This window comes from Aquarana catesbeiana, linkage group LG11, assembly GCF_042186555.1.
Source record: "Aquarana catesbeiana isolate 2022-GZ linkage group LG11, ASM4218655v1, whole genome shotgun sequence".
Taxonomy (NCBI): domain Eukaryota; kingdom Metazoa; phylum Chordata; class Amphibia; order Anura; family Ranidae; genus Aquarana; species Aquarana catesbeiana.
In genome coordinates this window covers 253,774,734-253,798,992 of record NC_133334.1, presented here as the reverse complement: position 1 = coordinate 253,798,992, position 24,259 = coordinate 253,774,734, and the positions used below count along the sequence as shown (strand labels likewise).

The following is a 24,259-nucleotide window of genomic DNA, read 5'->3' as shown; positions in this document are numbered from 1 at the left end:
GGCAAACACATGCCCCCCCCCCCCCCCCATTTGTAGGGTGTAGATCCCCCAGTGTCCCCTAAAAGGGGAGGGCACGTGGCCTTATGATCAGGTTCTCCCCATCCCATGGGGTCTCCCTTTGGGTGAGCCTCACCCATTACTTGGGTGGACCCTGTCCTGAAGAATGGGGTCCACCTAGTTTTAACTAGGTACCAGTACCACAGTCCCCGTCAGGAGCCTTATACCCCCAAGGAAAAGGACCTGGGTCCTTTCTCTATGGAGGAGGACCATGTGTACGCCCTGTGTACTTTTTTGTCTACTTTACTTTTGTGTGCTCACTTTTTTTTTTTTCCACCTGGTGTTAGTTTAGATTGTGCGCAGCACATTGCAGAGCTAAAAAAATAAAAAAGCCCCTTTATTATAGGTGTAAATATCACAAATATAATGTTGTTATTATTATTTTTTATTAATGTTATATTGATTATCATTCTTATTATATTTGGTATTATTATTACTGTCATAATTATCATTTTTTATGTTTTTATTATATGTATTGTTAATGTTTTTGTTCTATTTATTTGCATTACTATATTTGTTATTATGACTATTCTATGTATTCTTATGTTTATTACTGTTATTATTATATTAGTTATTATTCTCACTATAGTTGTATTTATTCTCAATAGCATAATTATTATATTTATTCTATTTCTTCTCATTATTGATGATAATAGTAACAATGTTTCTCCTCCTCTTCTCGGGGTTATGTCGCCCCCCGGTGGAGATCGCTCACACTGCGCTGGCCGATTACTGCAGACTACAGCTCCCAGAATGCAGTGCGCTGTCATGTGATCTGAGTTCCTGCTCCAGCTCAGCTCTGGGTGGTTGGTGAGTGCACCTGTGGTATTAATAGTTGAGTCCCGGGGGGGAGAGGGATCCTGCAAGAAGCACCTACCTATAGATGTACAGACAGGGGGTACTTACCTCTCCCAGGCTGTCCTGGGGGTGATCTGTCACATTACAGATCACTTACAGTATAGTGTCACCTCTCCCTGATCAGATAATCCCATACTATTAGGTGGAGGTGGAGTCTGCCTTCTTATATCTTTCAAGCGCTCCAGTCCCCCCCTATAGTTCTAGTTTTGTTATAGGTGGAACCTGTGATTGATCTTATGGGTTCCAGCTGTGAGCCCCCCATAACTGTGTTTTCTTCCATTTTGGGGTGTTCTGATAACTCCTGATGGGTGGTGGGCAGACCCGGGAACTCCACCATCAGATGACCTGACAGATGGAAGGAAGTGGGAGCAGAGCGATAAACATCGGTTCTGGGTGGAGTAATTCTGTGAGCAGACCCCATTCAATCTCACTTCTGTAAAATCCAACTGACTGTACTGGAGACGTACACAGGGTGAAGTTGCCACCTCATCCCTTTAAACCTGAACACATATTAATTAGACAGGTTCTGTGGGTGATTAAGGTGGTACTTAAACTCACTTGGTGCCTTACCTGCATTAAATTAGCATAAGAACCTGTGTAATTCATATCTGCTTGGGTTTAAAGGGATGAGGTGGCAACCCTAACACAGGGTGGTGCACGGCTGTATAGGACCTGTGTGGTGTTGCGCTGCATTTCTATGGAAGTGACATGGCCTACTGAGATGTGTATGAATTGCAGACAAAGCAAGCCAAACGATGGGGAGGAGGTCACTGACAGGTTAGGAGGAGGTCACCTGTGGGTCAGGAGGAGGTCACTGGCAAGTCAGGAGGAAAATGTCAACTGCAGGCCAGGAGAATCACTGGTAAGGAGGAAAATGTCCACTGCAGGTCTGGAGGAGGTCACTAGCAGAGTTAGGAGGAAGATGTCATCTGCAGGTCAGGAGGAAGTCACTGGTAAGTATGGAGGAAGATGTCATCTGCAGGTCAGTTGGAAGTCACTGGTAGGTATGGAGGAAGATGTCAATTGCAGGTCAGGAGGTAGTCACTGGTAAATAAGGAATAAGATGTCCACTGCAGGTCTGGAAGAGGTCACTAGCAGAGTCAGGAGGAAGATGTCATCTGCAGGTCAGTAGGAAGTCACTGGTAAGTATGGAGGAATATGTCAATTGCAGGTAAGGAGGAAGATGTCAACTGCAGCTCAGGAGGAAGCCACTGATAAGTAAGAAGGAAGATGTCAACTGCAGATCAGGAGGAGGTCACTAGCAGGTCAGGAGGAAGATGTCAACTGCAGGTCAGGAGGAAGATGTCAACTGCAGGTCAGGAGGAGGTCACTAGCAGGTCAGGAGGAAGATGTCAACTGCAGGTCAGGAGGAAGATGTCAACTGCAGGTCAGAAGGAAGTCGCTGGTAAATATGGAGGAAGATGTCAATTGCTGGTCAGGTGTAAAATGTCAACTGCAGGTAAGGAGGAAATCACTGGTAAGTAAGGAGGAAGATGTCAACTGCAGGTCAGGAGGAAAATCATCTGCAGGTCAAGAGAAGGAGGAGATTACTTGCATCGGTCAGTTAATATGTGTGCAGTGTTTCAGGCTTGTACCTGTTTCTCTCGCTGTCTACAGATTAGTGGCCAGAATGGCGTCACACACAGACTGGACAGTGCTGGTCCTCACCTGTCAGCATAAGGACAGTGTCCAGGCCTTTCAGAGAGGTGAGAGCAGTATTGACTTCCCTTCCCTCATCACCTCTGCTCTCTTCTTCCTTCCTCTTCTTTCTTCTTTCCTCTTCCTCTTCTTCCGTCTATTTCCTACCCTCCCTTTCATTCTCTCCCCCTCTACCATACTCCTCTACTCTATTGGTGGAGTACAATGCACCATGCAACACATTACAATGGGGAAGGCTGTCGGTGTTTTCCCTTCACTTCTCTCTGACACTTGTCACCTAGACAGGAAATGAGAAGAAATATCCCAAATAAAGACTCAACCTAAAAATGGAGTTGGGCTTTAGAGCCACTTTGTTACGTTTGCACAGTCACTGTGTTTTCTGGATAGAATTCACAGTTTTAGGTGACATGTTCAATAGAAATGGTCTTTAATGAATGACTTCTCCACCCAGAACTAGAGATCAGACAGCGGCGCGGCATCCTGCCCCCAGATACACTGCTGCTGACAGTGGAAGACCCCCAGGCTCATGTGGGCAGCGGAGGAGCCACTCTGAATGCTCTGCTGGTTGCTGCGGAACACCTGAGTGCTCGTGCCGGGTACACGGTGAGTGGTATGATTGTGCATTGCTTGTTGTCCCCTGGGTGTCATGTCTGGGCCCCATAGTGCAGGATGGCTTTTCTTCCTATTATTCCCTTGATGTCATGTTCCAACCACGTAGTGTAGCATAGCTCCTCTTCCTGTTGTTTCCTGGGTGTCATGTTCAAACCCCATAATGCAGGGTGGTTTCTTTTCCTGTTGTCCCCCAGGTGTCATGTTCAAACCTCATAGTGCAGGGTGGTCCTTTTTCCTGTTGTCCCCTGGGTGTCATGTCTGGGCCCTGTAGTGTAGAGTTTGCTTCCTCTTCGTTTTGTCCCCTGGGTGTCACATTCCGGGCCCCGTAGTGCAGGGTAGCTCCTCTTCCTATTGTCCCCTGGGTATCATATCTAAGCTCTGTAGTGCAGGGTGGCTTCTCCTCCTGTTATTTCCTGGACATCACATCCAGGCCTCATAGTACAGTGAATTCTAAATCTGTGCTTGTGTAGTCATTTCCAAAATGAAGAGGTCCTCACAGTCTCCCTTCTGTCTTCCTGCCAGGTTGTGTCCTCAGACGTCCTGCAGGGGGCACGACTTCTCATCCTGCACACGGTGAGTGATTGCACAGCAGCGATGATGAGCCAAGTAAGACTAATCACTAACCTTCCCATGTCTTGCTCTGAAAGGGGCGGGACTTCCTGTTTGATGACTGTGGCCGCGGGTTTACCGTTTTGCCCCTGGAGGATCCACAAGCACCAGTAGAATCTGTCACCTGCAACTTGGACAGTCTATTGAATGTACTGAGATATCAGGTATGTAGAATGGGTCTGTATGCACAAAGTGGGCCAGGAGAGGGGGATAGCTGAGATACCAGGTGGGCGCAATGTCTCTGTGTGCACAAATTAGGCAGAAGGGGGGGCATAGTTGAGATACCAGGTGAGTGGAACTGGTCTGTGTATGCAAAGTGGGTATGGAGGGGATAACTCGAAAACGAGGTGGGCAGAATGGGTTTGTGTGTGCAAGCTGAGCCTGGGCCTTAGAAGATAGATCACGATTCTCATGGCGTAACATCATCTTTCACATTAAAACAAAAAAAAATTGGGCTAACTTTACTGTTTTTATTTTTATTTATTGAAGTGTATTTTTTCCCAAAAAATTGTGTTTGAAAGACCGCTGGGCAAATACAGTGTGACATAAAATATTGCAGCAATTGACATTTTATTCCCTAGGGTCTCTGCTAAAATATATATAATGTTTGGGGGTTCCAAGTAATTTTCTAGCAAAAAAATATTGATTTTAACTTAAGAAACAAGTGTCAGAAAAAGATTTAGACTTTAAGTAGTTAAACTTCCTGCATTTACACCTTGTTAACCTCCCTGGCGGTATGATTATTTCGGATTTTAGGTGCTGAAAGCGGTACAATTATTTTGCATGGAAATTTGGCGTTTTATATTGTAGGTCTGTAAATCTTAACAATAACACACTTAAATCTGTCCAAACCAGAGTCTAGTAGATATCCCGGGTATGATAAAGTTTGAAACACAAAAACATAAATTATAATATAATAAATAAAAATAAATAATTAAAAAAAATAAAAAAAAATAGTAATAAAATAAATTTTCCCACAATTCACTATCGCTCAATTCTGCAAGTGTTCTAATTTACTATCGCTGTTTTCTAGCTGGTCTAAAGCCACTTTTGACATAAAGGGACACTTTTTGGTTGCTATGGACAATCTCCAGTTTCCAGGCAGAAAGAACAGTGTATATCATGTAAAACTGCATGCAGGGCATGGGCCAGAGCACTGGGGACAAAAGGGATGTGAAATCATTTCATACAGTACTGTAATCTGTAAGATTACAGTACTGTATGTGTTATGATTTTGACATTTTTTTGAATTTGCCGCCAGGCTCCGCCCCCGTGCGTCGCGCCGCTCGCAGGGAACGGAGCCTGGCACGGAGAGGCTTCGGAGGAGGACGGAGTCCTCGGACACTGCGGGTGACATCGCAGGATCCCGGGGACAAGGTAAGTAACGCCGCCCCAGGATCCTGCAATGCGATCCCGAGTGTGGCTCGGGGTTACCGCTAATGGTACTGAATTTTAACCCCGAGCCACACTCGGGAAAACCGCCAGGGAGGTTAAAAAAAAAGGCAGACTGCCTGGATTTTTTCTTTACACACAGAAGTTTATCCCTTTGATCTAAGAAAGAAGAGTTAGTTACAATGTTTCATGTTTAAGGCCCGGTTCACACTGATGCAATGTGATTTTGTTCCGTTTTTTTGTCCTTTGTGAGGTGCGAATTTACCACGAATTTCAGGAGTTGGACATAGCTGCAATTGATATTCTAGCCAATGGAATCATAATGTAAAAAAAAAAAAAAGGTGTTAAAGAGGAGTTCTACCCAGGGGGTCCATTAAAAAAAAAAAAAAAAAAATTAAAGTCAGCAGCTACAAATACTGCAGCTGCTGACTTTTAATTGGACACTTACCTTTCCCTGGGTCCAGCGATGCGGGGGGATCGAAGCCCCACTCGTCCCCCCCCTCCGCTCGTCGGCGCCGGCATTTCAACTGTGGGCGCCGGGCTGTGGCTTCACAGCCTGGCACCCACTGCGCATGCGCGAGCGGCGCCACGCGCCGTGATTGGCCGCTCAATCACCTGGGACCTGTAATGTGTCCCAGATGATTGACAGGAGGGAGGGAGCAGAGCCGAGCCCTTCCTGTGCCGAGGGGGAAGTGATGTCACCAGCCCAGGCAAAGTAAGAGGCAGACTACGAGGGACCACCTAGCAACAGGCATTTAGAGGTAAGCAAAAAAAAATATCCACATTTTTTTGGGGTTTTTTTTTAGAATTTTTCAGGTATTTTTGTTTTTTTGGATGGAACCCCACTTTAACTTTCTGTGTACTTCCTGGTTTTTGTGGAGAGTAGTGTGGTGGAATTCGCACATATGTGAACCATCAATGCGATTCAAGAACGATTTACATTGATGTCTATGGAGACTAAATTTGCAACGCAGTAAACTGGCACAAGACCCTTTTTTTTTAATCGCATCGCATTCTTAGAGGAATTGCAACGCATGTATGTGAACGACCGTCATTGAAAACAATGACTTTAGGGATGACATGCGAATTTAAAGTGTTTTTGACGTATCGCATTCGTCATGAACTCGCATCAGTGTGAACCGGGCCTAAAACTTGGCAGACTGCCTGGATGTTTTCTTTTGACAGCTGAGTGAGCAGATAAGTCTCTTCACTTGTTATATGAAAGAATCGGCAAACTCTGCAATAGAGATCGTCGGGGGGGGGGTTGAATCGAGATCACGATTTTTTTAACGATTAATTGTGCTGCTCTACCAGGTGGACCGAACGGGTCTGTGTGCACAAATGGGGCCTTGAGCGAAGGGCATAGTTGAGATATCGGGTGGGCAGGTCTGTGTGTGCATTTGTGATATTTATTGTAGATGGTCAGCTCTGGTGGTGAGTTAAATTATTGTGCGCACATAATTTATGGTAACATGGTGTGTAATCTGATCTCTCTGATTCCTTCCAGCTGTGTCCTGGATCTCCCCCTGGTGTCTGGATCTGCAGCACGGATATGACGCTGACTCTGCGCTCTGTCCCAAGTGAGTCCTGAGGATAACCCTCATTGTGGCCTTATCCCATCATCCTTTGCAGATCAGACAGTTCCTGCCGTAGCTGCAGGTCTGATGTATCAATGTGTCTGAATTAAGAACTTTAAGTCTTGCCAGATATGCCATTCTCCTCTCTATCCTCTCTGGAGTCCCTTCATATCCGTCCTCTCTGTGCGCTTGTCCTCTCCATCCTCTATGTGCTTCTGTCATCTCCATCCTCTCTGTGCTCCAGTCACCTCCACCCCTGCTGTGCTCCTATCGTTGATGTACTACCATAATCAAAATCCATGCTGTGCTCCTCCTGTCCTCTCCATTCTCTTTAAGCTCCTGTCATATCCATCCTCTCTCTGCTTCTATCCTCTTCATCTTCTTTAAGCTCCTGTCCTCTCGATCCCCTCTGTTCTCCTGTCCTCTCTTTTTCCCTGTTGTGCTCATGTCATCTCTGTCCTTGCTGCCATCCTTTCATCTACATCCTTGATGCCATCCTGTCATCTTCATCCTTGCTGCATTCCATCTGTTCTCTCTGTACTCTGGTCATCTCCAATCTTGTTATGTTCAGGAATAGAGTGGAACCAGTTTTGGGGTGCACGGGTCATTGCTCTCCCAGGATCTCCAGAATACGCTCGGAATCATGGGGTCTATTTGACAGACGGAAAGGTAGGTTGGTGGTGGGAGGAGGGAGTGCGGACAATGAGCTGGAGGTGAGAATTCCTCTTCTGTATTCCAGGGGACAGTGAGAGACATCGTATACCGAGGGTGTGAGGAGAGGATCCGCGCCTGTCTGCTGGAGGATCAACATGTCCCCCTGGTAATACTCCTGTCCCCGGAGATGAGACCCCTCCTGTCTCCTTCTATATCTATAGATGACGGAGGATGGAGATAACATCACCCCATCCAGCATATTAGCCAGAACTACATTGTCATATAGTGTTTTGTGACCCCAGAGCTTCGGTGGGTGGTCGGATGGTGAAGGTGTGATCAGCACCCATTTAGGTCTCTATTGTTACACCAGTAACATTGAATTGGATTTGAGTCAGGATGTCTGTTTTTGGGTGTCTTTGGTCCCCGGGATGTCAGTCTGTCGGTGTCTCTGGTCCCTGGGATATCTGCCTGTGGGTGTGTCCAGTCCAGTGGATTTCTGTTTGTGGTCCCCAGGATGTCCATCTGTGAGTGTCTCTGGTCCCTGAGAGCTATAGCAGGAAGATCTGTTAGCTTGCTAGAGATGAGATACAGGGGTGGCTTTGCTCACCACACTCCATCTTATCTGAAATGTTACTGACCCTTTGACTGATCTCACTGTGTGAAAACTCCAATTATTGCTTTTCCTTTATGAATAATCTGTCTCTGTGTCTCCATCAGGTGTCTGGAATCGTCTTCCTCTCCTCGGAGACAGCGGAACGTTTCCTTGGCACTTTGGCCTCCTCTCCTCTGGACGGATGTACCTACCAAGGACTGGACTCTGGAGCAGAACCCTTGGAGGTGTGTGAGCGGTTCTGTCCCTCTGCTTGTGAATTGTAGAGAGCTCCATGGTCAGGAATGGGTGGCGCTGTCCCCCTGCTCTTGTACTGATAGTCAGGAATGTGATTTGTTGTAGACATGTACACTGACCAAAAATGTGTTCATTTTCGCTTCATTTGTTTTTTTGCTTTTTAGGAAATTCGGAAATCCGAAAATTCTAATTTTCGAATTTCCGCATTTTCAAATTTTCGAATTTCCGCATTTTTTGAATTCTGAATTTTTGGAATTCGAAAATTAAAAAATCTGAAAAAAAGAAAGTTATTATTTCAAATTTTACTGATTTTTCTTTCTTTTTTTCAGATTTTTGAATTTTCAAATTTCTGAATTTTCAAATTCGGAATTAAAAAATTCAGAAATTAGAAAATGTGGAAATTCTGAAATTTGAAAATGCGGAAATTCGAAAATCTGAAAAAAGAAAGAGAAAATCAGTAAAATTTGAAATAATAACTATTAAATTATAAGTATTGGAATTTCCTTTCAAATTTGGCTGTTTGTGAACGTAACGAATATAAATTTATCTGAAGTTACGAATTATCCAAAATAACGAATGCCGCATCTAAACAAAAGGAATGGAACAAATGAATAATAAATAATAATAATAATAAAAAGGTTTTATTATTATTATTGTTATTTATTATTATTAGATCGTTACGTTCCATTCGTTTTAGATACGGCATTCCTTATTTCAAATAATTCATTCAAATACGTTCACTAACAGCCAAATTTGAAAGGAAATTCCAATACCTATAATTTAATATTTATTATTAATTATTATTTTAGATTTTTTGGGGTTTTCGAATTTTCAGATTTTCATTCTTTTGAATGTTCAGTTTTTCATTCTTATTTTTAGATTTTCAAATGTCCAAACTTTTGAATTTTTTTTTTTTTAATTTCCTAATTTCGAATTTCCGAAATTTCAGAAATTCGGAAATTAACGAATTTGTCAAAATTCGTTAAAAAAAAACGAATTTGGAACTAAACGAATTGCACATGTCTAATTTGTTGTGTCTCGCAGATTTCCCTGTTCCTGGATGTTTTAATGAGTATGTGTGAGGATGTCACCGAGGATAGGTTTCTGGGCGAAGCATCGGGGCTTAGTGATCGCTCTAAAAGTTCCCGGATGGTGCTATGGAAGGAGCTGCATGAGCTCCCCCTGAACATGGGTGAGGGGCCTCTCTGCATTGTCTGAAGAGCTGACGCTCTAATTATCTGTTCTTTTGTTATAATAAGAAATGGGAGGAAGTTATTGCCCCTCCTGTCATATATATCCTGAGGATCCTCCATACTGTACAGTGTGACCAGTCTGAGGGAGGAGACAGTGCAGGGTGGAGCTTCGTCAATCTAATAATTATATATAATATACACTCACCGGCCACTTTATTAAGTACACCTGTTCAATTGCTTGGTAAAACAATCAGCCAATCGCATGGCAGCAACTCAATGCATTTAGGCATCTAGATGTGGTGAAGATGACTTGCTAAAGTTCAAACCGAGCATCAGAATGGGGAAGAAAGGGGATTTAAGTGACTTTGAATGTGGCATGGTTGTTGGTGCCAGAAGGGCTGGTCTTTGTATGTCAAAAACTGCTGATTTACTGGGATTTTCAGGCACAACCATCTCTCGGGTTTACAGAAAATGGTTCGAAAAAGAGAAAATATCCAGTGAGCGGAATTTGTGTAGAGGAAAATGTCTTGTTGAAGTCGGAGGAGAATGGGCAGACTGGTTGGAGATGATAGAAAGGCAACAGTAACTCAAATAACCACTCGTTACAACCAAGGTATGCAGAATATCATCTCTGAATGCACAACACATCAAACGTTGAACCAGATGGGCTACAGCAGCAGAAGACCACACCGGGTGCCACTCCTGTCAGCTAAGAACAGGAAACTGAGACTACAATTCACACAGGCTCACCAAAATTAGACAATAGAAGATTGGAAAAGCGTTGCCTGGACTGATGAGTCTCGATTTCAACTGCAACATTCAGATGGTCGGGTCAGAATTTGGCATAAACAACATGAAAGCATGGATCCATCCTGCCTTGTATCAGCAGTTCAGGCTGGTGATGTAATGGTGGGGGGGATATTTTTTTGGCACACTTTGGGCCCCTTAGTACCAATTGAATATCATTTAAACCCCACGGCCTACCCGAGTATTGTTGCTGACCATGTCCATCCCTTTATGACTACAGTGTCCCCATCTTCTGATGGCTCCTTCCAGCAGAATAATGCACCATGTCACAAAGCTCAAATCATCTCACCACTGGTTTCTTGAACATGACAATGAGGTCACTGTACTCCAATGGCCTCCACAGTCACCGGATCTCAATCCAATAGAGCACCTTTGGGATGTGATGGGACCTTGTTGAATCTATGCCACGAAGAATGAAGGCAGTCCTGAAGGCAACAGGGGGTCGAACCCGGTACTAGCAAGGTGTACCTAATAAAGTGGGTGGTGTGTGTGTGTGTGTAATATATAGTGTGTAATGATGTATGTTGTGTTAATTGTGTGTGCAGTGTACATCCCGGATGGCAGCTATGAGTACCTGTCCCTCTGCGCTCACCATCATATCACCAGTCTGATAAAAGCCGCTTCACAAGGATCCCGAGGGAGGAAGATGGCACAATCATTTGTCACAGTATGTAAAGGATGGAGAACATGGGTATGGGGGACCAAGGGATGGGGTCAGTGGATCCAAAGTTATGGGTGGGGATAGTGGACCCAGGAATTGGGGTGGGGTACCTGGGGATGGGGGAAGGGAACCCAAGGATAGGTGTAATCTGGGGATTGGGGTGGGATACCCAAGGCAGGGTATCCAGAGATGGGAATGGGGTATGTGGTGAAGGGGGGCTTAAGCATAAGGTACCCAGGGATGTGGATTGTGGTCCAAGGGGTGGGTTAGACGGGGCTGGGGGACCCAAGGATAGAGTTGGGATACCCAGGGATGGGGGTGAGATACCTGTGGATGTGAGATAGGGAGCTAAGAGACCCAGGGATGGAGTTGGGTTACCCATGGATGGGGACATTGGTTTAGATGTGTGGTCAGTGTATTGTTCTCTTTCCATTTAGAATCCAGATCTGATAGAAGATGGGAGCTGTGTGATGAACAGTCTTCTGAATGGAGAGGTGACTCTGTGTAGGGGTAGTGCAGTACAGAACTGCCATCTGCAGGTAAGTTGTATTAGTGATAAGTCCCTTCCTATTACCATCTATGACTCCATTACTAATAATGACGTTTAGAGCCATGCCGTGCTTTTCTACTGTACACTGAACTCTTTTCATAGGGTCCTCTTCATGTGGGCAGCGGGTGTCTACTGTCTGGTATTGCCCCCGAGGGAGGAGCAAGGCTATGTGGGTACCATCTAAATGATGTCATCCTCCAGGCACATCCTATCCGTATCCAGAACCTTTCCCTCACCGTGTACAGCCTTCTGGGGACCAACGACCAACTCCAGGTATCATTCATTACTTCCTCAATGGCCCTCACTCATCCTCATTGACCTCTCAATGACCCTCACTCATCTTCAATGACCTCTTGATGACCCTCGCTGATCTTCATTCATTCTCACTGACCTCTTAAGAATTCTCACTCATCTTCGGTGACCCTCACTCATTCTCAGTAGCCCTCCCTCATTCTTAGTGACCCTCGCTCGTCTTTAGTTAACCTCATTCAACTTCACTGACTTCTCAATGACCCTCATTCATTCTCACTAACTTTCACTCCTCCTTATTATCACTTACCCTCACACATCATCACTCACTCTTGCTCAGTGACTCTGAGTCTTCTTCAGGTGAACCTCACTCTTCCTCGGTGGCCTTCACTCTTCCTCGGTGGCCTTCACTCTTCCTCTGTGAACCTCATGCATCCTCACTGACCCTCCCTCTTCCTCAATGGCCCTGAATGTGTCTTTATTAGAATAATCTCATAAGACTGCTGTCTTCCCAGTGTCCTGCAGAAGGTGGATCACCCACTTACCTCAACCTCCCTTGGGATGAATTTTTCCTCAGGACGGGAATAAGGTAAGTGGAATAGATAGATGATATTCATTCCCTGGTGTACAGGTTTCAGATATCCTTACTTCCCCCCCTCTCTTCTTATGTCTTGCAGTGAGAGGGACCTTTGGGGTTCAGAACATTGCAGTAGCGAGTGCAGCATATTGACTGCCCCCCTCTTTCCCGTCCTTCACCCCAGCGAGTCTCTGGGTATTGAGGATGTCCTCTGGTTCCTTCGTTCAGGGACTGGTGGCACAGATAGTGAAAGCTGGAGGCAGCGTTGGCGAAGTTCTTGGCGTATGTCCTGGCAACAGATCTGGCAATATCGGGACCAGGAGAGGTCACTGCAGGCCCGCAGGGAAGTGTTTTTCAGCCAGGCCCTGGAAAAGGTAAACAGAATTCTACTGGCCAGGGAGGAGAGAAGTCTGATGCCCATTATACGGGCAGCCGTGCAGGAGGGCGCCCACCAGAGGCTGCTGGACACACTGGACAATGGTGAGGCCTGATATACATTGACCCCACACTGCATGTGGTCTGAATTTGAGAGGTAGTGACCAGTTTCCCTTGTCATAGTGGCCTCAAAGACTGAAGATGCCGGAGTCGCTGCACGAGCCCTGGCCTGTGTTGCTGACCTCCTAGGCTGCATGGCCGATGGAGAGGGGGGTCTCAGGAGTGGACCGGCAGCTAACAAAGCTTGGGCTCCTGGATATCTACTGCTGGAGAAGGGAGACATCGCACAGGGTGTGAGACTGATGGCTGTGGAGCGACAGAAATGGCTTAGCAGGTAGGTGGAATTGCAAGCAGAGATAATTTACAGGAGGAGGGATATCTGCAGGTACTGAACACACAGGCTTTAAAGCAAAACTCTGGGCACAAAACCTTTTATTTACTTATACTCCTCAATAGCCACAAAGATCTACACCTATCAGTCATAACTTTATCACCACTGACAGGTAAAATGAATAACACTGATTATCTTAGTTCAATGGCATCTGTAAGTGGGTGGGATATATTAGGCAGCAAGTGAACATGTTGTCCCTGAAGTTGATGTGTTGAAAGCAGAAAAAATGGGCAAGATGTGAGGGCAAGATTTGAGGATTTAAGCGACTTTGACAAGGGCGAAGTTGTAATGGCTAGATGACTGGGTCAGAGCAACTCCAAAACTGTAGCTCTTGTGGGATGTTTCCAGTCTGCAGTGGTCAAAATGTAATGCTGGTTTTCGATATAAAGGTGTCAGAACACACAGTGCATTGCAGTTTGTTGAGTATGGGGCTGTGTAGCCACAGACCAGTTGGGGTGCCCACGCTGACCTGTGTCCACTGCCAAAAGTGCCTACAATGGACACATCAGCATCACAACTGGACCACAGAGCAGTGAAAGAAGGTGGTTTGAAGAACACAATAATAAGTTTGAGGTGTTGATTTGGACTCCAAATTCTCCAGATCTCAGTCCAATTGAGCATCTGTAGGATGTGCTGGAAAAACAAGTCCAGTCTATGGAGGCCCATGCTTCGCAACTTACGGGACTTAAAGGATCTGCTACTGATGGCTTGGTGCCAGATACCACAGCATACCTTTAGAGGTCTAGCGGAGTCCATGCCTTGACGGGTTATGGTGGGTGGTCATAATGGTATAGTCGATCTGTGTATATTCACTTTGTGTGCACCAAATTGCTAAAAACCCAGATATTACCTTGTAAAAAGTAGCAGTGACATCACTGTGCTGTACATAACCTGTGCCGGAAGCAGAGCTTTAGGGGGTGCCCCCCATCACAGGTTGCCTGTAGAAAACTACAGGAGGGGACAGAGACAATTCCAGTCACCCTGCACAAGTAGAGAGACATGCAGTGACTGGTATGTAAAACTGAAAATAGGGATGGTGCAGGCCCCTAGAGGAGCACATTCCAGAAGAACTTCCAATGGCCTCATAGTGCACATTCTTTTTGTCCAGTGAGGCTACTCATCATAATAATGGGCCAATAGGAATGTGTCGGGGTGGGACTTCGCAGCAAGTGTTTTTTACTACAAAGAAGTATCTGGACTTTGTCTAGCAGAGTGGTTCATGTGCATAAATTCTGCTCCAGTTCTTTGGCTTTATGACACATTGAAAGATGTACCTTGCCTAAATAATCACCTTCCTTTCACAGACCTGCTCTTCTTCTGCGCGCAGCTCGTCATTATGAAGGGGCGGAGCAAATCTTAATCCGCCGAGCGGTGATGTCATCCTTCCAATTTGTGTCTATCGGCGAGAAGAAGCTCCCGCCCCAGGGACAGTGGGTGACCGCAGAGTGTCCGGCGCGCATTGATATGTCTGGTAAGTGAGCTGACCAAGTTTGGGCAGAGTACTGCCACTCCATATGGTGACTGGCCTGCAATGGTACAATGTTTCTGATGTTGGTTCATAGTTCCACCTGTTCATTATTTTTTTCTTACGTTGTTAGGAGGATGGAGTGACACCCCTCCCATCACATATGAACATGGAGGGGCCGTTGTAAATATTGCTGTTCTGGTCGATGGTCAGCGGCCTATAGGTGCTCGGGCGAGGAGGATTCCAGAGCCACATCTGCGTCTCTGCAGTACCAGTGGTCCCCGTGGACTGGCTCTTCAGACGCAGTTGACCTGTCACAGTCTCTCGGATATGCAGGATTACTGCCAGCCGCAGGCTCCAGGTGATGGTCACAATGAGGCTGCTCAGGGGATGGTGTCATGTGGGTGTTGCTAACCTCGTATTGTCTTCACCTCCTCAGGGGCATTGCTTAAAGCTGCCTTCATCTGTTCGGGGACTGTGGAGCTGACATCAGAGAAAGCCTTGTCCGAGCAGCTCTCTGGGAAGTATGGTGGAGGTATCGAGTTGCAGACGTGGTCCTATCTGCCGCATGGGTCTGGTTTGGGTGAGTGACAAATTGGGTTGCTGCCCCCCCCAGTTCAGCCTAAAGTGATTGTAAACCCATCATTTTTTTAAAAAAAATTAACAAATGTCAAACTCACATGCTCTACAGCAGTACCACTACCACTGCTGTCTCAAAGCCTATAAGGAGGGAAAGGGCAGAGAGAGGCACTGCTCTCGCGCACAGCGCTGGACCAGGATCAAGCTCAGGTTAGTATAAGTTGGGAGCTGTGGGGGGGGGGGGGGGAGGGGTCCTGCCAGTAACAGCACTTCCTGCTGCAGGCTGACAGCACTTGGAGCAGGTCAGCTGCCAGTCAGAAGGGAGTCAAGTGCGGGTCAGAAGGGGTCAAATGCAATTCAGGAGGTCAGCTGCAAGTTTGAATGGGGTCATTTGCATTCCATGTGCATCTGTCAATGAACTCTGAATGATCTCATGAGTGTTGCAAACTGATGTGGTTGACAGAAGTCCAATGTCCATCCACACAGGACCTAATGCACACTCCTTCACTTGATCATTGGGCTGCCTGTCAGGTCTGTGGGGGGAATGTGCAGTTATAATAGTAGAAGAAAACCCGTCCATCATCTGCAGGATAGTACAGGATTAACTCTGTGTGTGGACAATACTGATCCACTCGCACAAAAGACCAGCCACTTTCTGATGACATCAACATAGACAATGCTTTAGACCTCATTTACACGACCGCTGAGGTCTGTACACCATGAATGAGTAATTTGTTATGTGCCTGGAGCAGCCGGGTGCTGTAAGTCTTTGTGGCATGTGCAGAGTTTCACACCACTTCTTTCATAATATCCTAAAAAATGAATGGTGGAGTAAGGTCCTCAGCCAGTTCTTCAAGCCCTTCCAATCAGAATTCTGTGCAACTGGCATCCTCTGTGCTGGAGACTGTAGACTTCCGTCTCTGGTACATCAATCATATGAACCTTTTCCTAAAGGTACCAGCAGTATCCTGGCTGGAGCAGTGATGGCGGTTCTTTACGAGGTGTCAGGACGCTCATCAGATGCCGAATCTCTAATTCATGCAGTGCTGCATCTGGAACAAGTCCTTACTACAGGTGAGTAATAGTGGGATGTTGTCCCTCTACTTAGTGGAAGAAGTGCTCTCCATTTAGTGATCGCTGTCTCCTCTCAGGTGGAGGCTGGCAGGACCAAGTCGGGGGGCTTATTCCAGGGGTGAAGATTGGACGCTCTGCTCCTGCACTGCCCCTTCAGGTGACTGTGGAACGGATGGAACTGCCAGAGGGGTTTATGGAAATGATAAACAAACACCTGCTGCTGGTTTATACTGGGAAGACAAGACTGGCCCGCAATCTTCTGCAGGTACGTGCTCCTCATCACACATTCACCACAGTGAAAAAAAACAATCTCTGTTTTTCTAAAATATCTAGACATATGAATCAACGAGTAGAACTTATATTCATTAATACAATAAGAAATGTATTTTGTGCTTTCTGTAGCAGCTGATCAACATCATTTTGCCTCTTGGGTCTAAACTTCCCAGTTAGCCATCCCTTGTTGTATCACTGTGAGGCACTGTAGGGTCCGTTTCCATGTGCCATGGCAGCATTACAGCTTTGTTTCACTTGGTGAACTCCCCCAACCTGTCTCCAGGACAACCTCTGTTTTCTCCATTCAGGATGTTTTGCGAAATTGGTATGCTCGGCTTCCAGATATCATGCTGAACGTGGACGCACTAGTGAGCAACGCTGAGCTGTGTGCCAGAGCTTTCCGTACTGGTGAGTTATGTTTGGTTCATACATAGTATCAATTTCCAGTTCAACCGTTTTTAGAAATGTTCTTGTTGTTTATAATTAATTCACCTGGACAGAAAATTCACGTTTGTATGCAGATAGGTTAGAGCAGTAGTGGTCAACTTCCTTCCTCAAGTGTGACCAATGACATCACTAAAGGGCTGCACATAATATTCAGAGAATGTAATGCTGCTGACAGAGACTGCAGACATGCTACAGGAGATGGTCAGAGACTGCGGACATGCTACAGGAGACGGTCAGAGACTGCGGACATGCTACAGGAGACGGTCAGAGACTGCGGACATGCTACAGGAGACGGTCAGAGACTGCGGACATGCTACAGGAGACGGTCAGAGACTGCGGACATGCTACAGGAGACGGTCAGAGACTGCGGACATGCTACAGGAGACGGTCAGAGACTGCGGACATGCTACAGGAGACGGTCAGAGACTGCGGACATGCTACAGAAGACGGTCAGAGACTGCAGACATACTACAGAAGATGGTCAGAGACTGCAGTCATACCACAGGAACCGTTCAGAGACTGCAGACATACCATTGGAGATGGCCACAAACTGCAGACATTCTACAGGAGATGATGAGACACCAGAGGGCAATGGGTTTATAGAAAATATGCTCACAGATCTGATGTGTGATATTCTCCCACAGGGGCCATGGAACAGCTGGGTCACTGTCTGTCCACGTACTGGCGGCAGAAGAAGTGCATGGCACCGGGCTGTGAGCCACAGGCTGTACGCAGGATAATGGACACGTTAGAGCCACACGTGTATGGGCAGAGCCTGGCCGGGGCTGGAGGGGGCGGCTTCCTCTATGTACTAACAAAGGAGCCAGAGCAGAAAAACACCATACAGAGACTACTGGAGAACACACAGGTAAGGACAGTAGGTAACAGATGGACATAATTATTTGATCCCCTGCAGATTTTGTAAGTTTGCCCACTTACAAAGAAATGAAGGGTCTATAATTTGTATCATACATGTATTTTAAATGACAGAGACAGAATATCAACCAAAAATCCAGAAAAAACACGATACAAATTTTATAACTTGAGTTGCAGTTCAATGAGTAAAATAAGTATTTGATCCCCAAGCAAAATATGACTTAGTACTTGGTGGAGAAACCCTTGTTGGCAATCACAGAGGTAAGACGTTTCTTGTAGTTGGTGGCCAGGTTTGCACACATCTCAGGAGGGATTTTGGCCCACTCTTCTTTACAGATCTCAAAATCCTTAAGGTTTCTTGGCTGTCGCTTGGCAACTCGAAGTTTCATGTGCTTCTTCTTGAGCCACTCCTTTGTTGCCTTGGCGGTACGTTTTGGGTCATCGTCATGCTGGAAGACCCATCTTCAGTGTTCTGGCTGAGGGAAGAAGGTTCTCATCCAAGATTTTACAATGCATGGCCCTATTCATTGGCCCCTCAATGTGGCAAAGTCAGTATGTACCTTTAACAGAGAAACAGCTCCAAAGCATAATGTTTCCACCTCCGTACTTGACTGTAGGAATGGTGTTCTTATGGTCATAGTCAGCATTTTTTCTTCCCCCAAACACAGCGAGTCCCCCTCCTCAAGAAGGCACATGTACAGGCATGCCAATGAACGTCTAAATAATTCAGAGAAGGATTGGGAGAAAGTGCTGTGGCCAGATGAGACCAAAATTGAGCTCTTTGGCATTAACTCGACTCTCTGTGTTAGGGTCACAGTCAGTATTATTCTGCCTCCAAAGAAAACCATCCCTACAGTCAAGCACGGAGGTGGAAACACGATGCTTTGGGGCTGTTTCTCTTGGATGAGAACCTTCTTAACTCAGCCAGAACACTGAAGATGGGTCGTGGATGGGTCTTCCAGCATGACAATGACCCTAAACATACAGCCAAGGCAATAAAGGAGTGGCTCATGTAGAATCAAATATTTATTTTACTCACTGAACTGCAAATTAACAGGATTTTTTTTTTTTTTTTTTAAATAATAAATGTCGTGCCTGCTCTATGCAATGGTTTTGCACAGAGCATCTCTGATCCTCCTTTTCTGGGATCCCCTGCCAGCACTCCTCCCACCTCTGAGTGCCACCATAGACACACAAAATGCAGCTTGGCAATGGCTCGTGCTGCTGCCTCAATCTCCAGTGAGGAGAGCCATTGCTCTTGTGCACAGAACTGGTTTAAGATTGGGCTCAGGTAAGTATAAGGGGGGGGCTGGGAAATCTGAAGGTTTTTTACCTTAAAACGGAGTTCCACCCACCCAAGAACTTCCGTTTTGGCGCTCCTCGACCCCGTACATGCCACATTTGGCATGTAATTTTTTGGGGGGAGGTGTGTGTGTGTGTGTGTGTGTGTGTGTGGGGGGGTTCAAGAGAATGACAGGAAACCCTGTTGTTGAGAGAGAAACTTCCAACCTGGGGGTTCATTTTGCTTTTTTAGCCCCTCAAATAACATATCCGCCCAGTGAATCTAGTGCTGTCCTGCTAGTGATCCTTCACTCCACTACCGCATGATAGGTCTGGTACTGCTATCTTCTTCCCTTATGTCATTGGGAGCCGACCATCTTTGTTGGAGCCTGCCTCCGCCAATGTGTAGCTGGGTCTGCCTTCCTTCAGTGAATGTCTGTAAGTGGATGCCTCCTGGGATATCTGACATGGATATGCCAAGAGGCTGCTGGAAAAGAGTAAATGTCAGTCCCTTCCACGCACCGACAGGGCCTGCACCTCCTCTGTTCTTGGAGCCTGGCAGGAGAGCAGCTCCCTCCCATGGTCACGGGATTACATTGATGGTGGTATCATGAGGCAGAGTCAAGGGAACAGGAAGTATTACCCCGTTTTACTAACATGTTTATATTTTATATACAAATATAGCCCCTTTCAGCAACATGGTACTGTGCAGTGGAAGACTAAGTGAACCTGAGCAAAGGAGCAATAGCAGAATGTTCACTGTCAGTGTGATATCATTTACAACTGGCTTGTCCCAGACAGTTTTACTCCTTAAAGCAGAGCTCCAGCATAAAAAAAATAAAAGTCAGCAGCTACACGTCAGCTAAGGGAAACCAGCATTAAAGCTTTGCGGCTTCACAGCCGGTTGCCTGCTGCGCTTTGTGAATGGCCTAGTGGTGGGGGGAAGGAGGAGAGGGCCAAACTTCCTGCTGAGTTTGCGGCAAAGTCACCCGGAAGTGGAAGTAGGTACCTGTCAAAACCAGGTACATGCTCCCCCTCGAAAGGTGCCAATTGTGGCAGCCGGGGGGGAGGCAGGCAAACAAGCTGAGCTTCCCCTTTTAGGTGGAGCTCTGCTTTAACACCAGCCATACACATATGGGATAGCATGGAGGTTCAACAGACATCTCTGTGATGTGCTGGGAGAGTGCGCAGTTGACACCCCCCAACACTTTGACTGATAGCTCCCAGTCACCCATAGAGGGATTTACTAAAACTGGAGCACAAAGAATCTGGTGCAGCTCTGCATAGTGACCAATCAGCTTCTAGGTTAAAGGCCTCTTTCACACGGGGGATCCGTATGCCTGTTTTTCATCCTTCTGTTTTCGGATGAAAAACGGACATACATGTATCCCTATGGAGCGTCGGATGTCAGCGGTGACATGTCCGCTGACATCTGACCCGCTCCGATCCGAAAAGTGTAACGGAGGAAAACCCTACTTTTCCATCCGTTTTCGGATCGGGTGACGACAGACTCTACGGTCCGTCATCATCCGATCCCCCATAGGGGAGAGCGGCACTCTGACAGGTCCATCGCTGCACAGTGTGCAGCGATGGACCTGTCATTTTCTTGCTCAGCGGGGATCGGCGGAGCGATCCCCGCTGAGCAAGCGGGTGTTCACAGGGCGGATCATCACTGATCCGCCCCGTGTGAAAGAGCCCTTAGTCTCAAAGCTTAATTGAACAGCCAAAGTTTGGAAGCTGTTTGCACAGCTGCAGCAGATTGTGTGCTCCAGTTTTAATAAATCCTCCCTCTAGTGTTGCTTGAGAGCTGGTAGGATGGACTCTGGATCACGTAATCGGGAAGCCCATGTATGATCTGTTAAAAAGGACCAGCTCCTGCCAGCAGGAAGGAGTTTAATTCCAGCATTGTGGTGTTCTGTACCTCCCTTATTTGCTGCTTTTATTGGCAAGGCCAAGATAATGTCACTCCCTCGCCTGCGCGAGAGTTTATTCATCTCAACAGATGCCGAAAGTGTACACTAAGCTGCATGTGCGCAGCTCAGTGTACTGTGTGAATAGGCAGTTAAGAAGCTTTAATGCAGAAGAGACGTAGCATTGTTTCTGCTTAAAAAAGCCTGCCTGTTCACAATTACAATTTTTTTTTTTATTATTACAGTTGAAGGATAAGGTTGTCTGAATCCAGACCCACTTTAAATATCTGTAGTGTACTACAGAAATTGTTTTCATCCTGGTGACCAGTCCAATGTGTTTTAGGGCCTGGAACGCTGCAGTGTGCACTCTGTACAGCTGGATACCAAGATGTTTTCTGTACAGTGGGAGACGGGGATCCCTGATGATCGGTGACATATGGCGGAAGACATAGGAGCGGATTACATACTTTTTACAGCTGGAGCTTGGAATCTATGATGATCAGGGACATACTCTGTACTAGTGGAGGGGTTGTGTGCGAACATGAATATAATCTATGGGAATTAATAATGGAAGCCGCTAATCCTTTTTGCCACCATACACCAAGCAGCTGTCAATAAAAATATCTAAGATAGGGATGGCTCCTCGCTATGTTCCAGGTGCATAGTAGGGTTCTGTGATTTTGGTTTTATAATCTTTTTATTAAAAAAAACTGTTACTTTATTATACGGTATATAATATATGCTCAGGACAGTAATCATTTTGTAAGTAAAAGTGCCTTAATCAAGGAGTGACCCCAAAATATAGAGAATAAAGATTGATCACTGGTTACATTGTGTCCCCATTGAAGTCTCTTAGTCCCGTGTCTGTAAAGAGCCGGCTATCAGCTCAGTTTGTATCCTCTTCTGGTTGGGGCCGGAGCCATCTCCATCCTATAGGAGTTTGTCCATTCAGTAAGGTTGTAACCATTTACAGCCGCAAACGTTTGATGTCTTCACTGCGAAAGTCTATACGTAAAGCCAGAACTTGTCGTACCTCTGCAGGGGTGAGTCTCCAGGTCAAAGGCCCGGAATTGGGTCCCCAGTAATCCAGGATTTCAGTCACCTGGAGAGAAAATAGCATCAGCAACAAGCAAATATCGAACGTGAAAAGGATATATAGAAGAAAGAACAGGAAATCCCCAGCTGAAATAAATATAATGATAAATCACTAGAATGGGCCAACTAGTGTCAGGTCTCTTCAGCCATTCAGGTTCATCACCTTTAAACAGCCTCTGGCCATACTGGTGATTAAAAGGAGAAGTCGAGCCTGAGGCTTTTTAGGCTGGGCTTCTCCTAAGGGTCACAGGAGTGCAATTCATTTTGCACTCCTGTGACCCACTTTCAGCAGAGAGCGGTCATAAGTCCGCTGTCATCACTGCTATCAGTCGAGGCACCGCATCATCCCGACGTCTGGATCCGCCAGCTACCTTAACTGATGACAGCCTCAGGGACCTGCTGAGACGGCCACTCCCCACCCCTCCACAGCTCATCGCTCCAATGAGTGTGGAGGATCAGAGCAGGAGAGATGCTGACTGACAGGCAGCATCTCTCCGCTCGGGGAGGAGTGAGAACCGAGCCATCGGTGATGTTCGGTGACTCGGTTCTCAGTGCAGAGACGCCAGGGGACAGCTGCAGCATTGGTCTGATGCTGCATCCACCTAGATAAGTATGATTAGTAAAAAAAAAAAAACATACTTCTCTTAAATCTCTCTGCTACTGAGAGATGGTTATCTCTTTATCATCACATACATTTCCCTGAACTGCTCAATCTCACAGTCCATGTAGCCCTATGGCCTTACATTGAAATCATGTGACCCAGGGTGGATAAAATTGACGATTTATTTATTTTTTTAATAAAAAAGAAAAAAAGATTTTTATCAAATTTATTTTAATAAAATGATTTAGAGTAAAAATCTATCTAAAGATAGTTTTCTGTTTGGGATACATTAATAATTTAGTTTATTCAGCAGTTATGTAGCACGAGACTGTATATTCTGCAAGCTAAGAAAACATGCACTGGCAACGTTGTTTTAATTAAATAAAAAAGAGTAGTTTTCCAACTATGTGTGATTAACCTAAAATAGTTTCTGATATCGCTGTTTTACTTACCTGATAACTTATTATTCTAAAAATAGGAAACCTTAATTTTGTTTGCAAATATTAAAGATTCTAACTACCAGCAAGAATAAGTGCTTACAGTTTAAGAGCACCTGTCATTTCAGATACATCATAGCAGCACCTGTTAGTGGGCATCCACTCACCTGCTGCCACCACGTCCCTCACTTTGTTGTGTCACTGCCGCATTACCAGCCGTCCCATTAAAGTGAATGGGACTGTTGGTGAGTCAACAGCGGGTCAGTGGAGGAGCCGGTGGGGGACAGAGATGACAGCTGCTCTTTAAAAATTCTGATTTAAATTGAGTAGATTTAAATCAAGCCTTTTACTAGTGATTTAAAATCAAATCCACCCTGGCTCCTCTCCATCAAACCCCTCATGTACAGCCAGGGCTTTTTTTCTCAAACAATAGGTGCTGGAACTTAACCACGGCAACACAACCCCCCCCCCCCCTACACATGACATCAAATAGTGGGTGTGTTCAGTCAAATTTCACGAAAAACAGTAGGAGGGTCTTAAAGGGGCATTAAATACAGGATTGCATTACATACAGGGTTCAGAGCTGTCACTTGTAAAACACAGAAACCAGACTTCTGTGTTTCCAAGTGATTGTGGTGAGCAGACACCAAAGGGTCTGAGCCAGAGGTGGTGGAACTGAGTTCCACCAAGTTCCCCCTGAAAAAAAGCCCTGTGTACAGCTATAGGGAATAATCCACCAAATAATGACCAAGACAGACCAGCACTAAGCACTCCTCACCCTCTCCAAATTCAGAATTGTCGCCATCTGGGAAAGTCGAGCAAACTTGTCACGAATGGTCCACGTTGTCACCGTGGTGAGATAAGCAATAAGGGAGCGCAGTTCTTTGTCAAACTGAAGACCACCGAGCTACACTCATGCAGAGACACAAACAAGGATAAACCGTCACAATCCCAATCACAGATTAGATCAGATATAATATTTTTTTGTTATCTTAAAGCTGAACTTCAGCCTTGCGTCCCCTTCCCCCCCACAATCAACATGCAATTAATATTTTTCATTTGCAAGAAATACCTCCTTTGGGACCCGGTGACA

The 24,259-nt window shown here is 45.8% G+C and overlaps 2 protein-coding genes across 2 annotated transcripts in view; one reads left to right on the top strand and one right to left on the bottom strand.

Annotated features, from left to right (window-relative positions):
* Positions 1 to 793: 793 nt before the first annotated feature.
* FCSK (fucose kinase) lies at positions 794 to 21,862 on the top strand. Its single transcript, XM_073605657.1, has 24 exons — positions 794 to 867; positions 2,533 to 2,621; positions 3,026 to 3,177; positions 3,709 to 3,759; positions 3,834 to 3,959; positions 6,695 to 6,767; positions 7,336 to 7,433; positions 7,504 to 7,584; positions 8,136 to 8,255; positions 9,310 to 9,457; positions 10,811 to 10,932; positions 11,364 to 11,465; positions 11,579 to 11,749; positions 12,241 to 12,314; positions 12,403 to 12,782; positions 12,861 to 13,071; positions 14,433 to 14,599; positions 14,727 to 14,954; positions 15,033 to 15,176; positions 16,127 to 16,246; positions 16,324 to 16,511; positions 16,828 to 16,927; positions 17,611 to 17,834; positions 21,377 to 21,862. The coding sequence occupies exons 2-24, from the start codon at positions 2,546 to 2,548 to the stop codon at positions 21,464 to 21,466; spliced, it is 3,246 nt and encodes a 1,081-aa protein (XP_073461758.1). The 5' UTR covers positions 794 to 867; positions 2,533 to 2,545; the 3' UTR covers positions 21,467 to 21,862.
* Positions 21,712 to 24,259, bottom strand: part of COG4 (component of oligomeric golgi complex 4) — a 27,675-nt gene continuing 25,127 nt past the window's right edge. The window contains exons 18-19 of the mRNA XM_073605658.1: positions 23,945 to 24,073; positions 21,712 to 22,135 (exon numbers count right to left, since the gene is read on the bottom strand). Of these exons, the coding sequence (XP_073461759.1) occupies positions 22,001 to 22,135; positions 23,945 to 24,073 (264 nt within the window). The 3' untranslated portion in view covers positions 21,712 to 22,000. The remainder of the gene's footprint in view (positions 22,136 to 23,944; positions 24,074 to 24,259) is intronic.

Bases quoted from the DNA above. Each gene is read 5' to 3' on its own strand.
- FCSK (XM_073605657.1), top strand. From the start codon at position 2,546: ATGGCGTCACACACAGACTGGACAGTGCTGGTCCTCACCTGTCAGCAT. The intron at 12,783-12,860 runs GTGAGGCCTGAT...CCCTTGTCATAG, and splicing joins GCTGGACACACTGGACAATG to TGGCCTCAAAGACTGAAGAT. The intron at 14,955-15,032 runs GTGATGGTCACA...TCACCTCCTCAG, and splicing joins CTGCCAGCCGCAGGCTCCAG to GGGCATTGCTTAAAGCTGCC.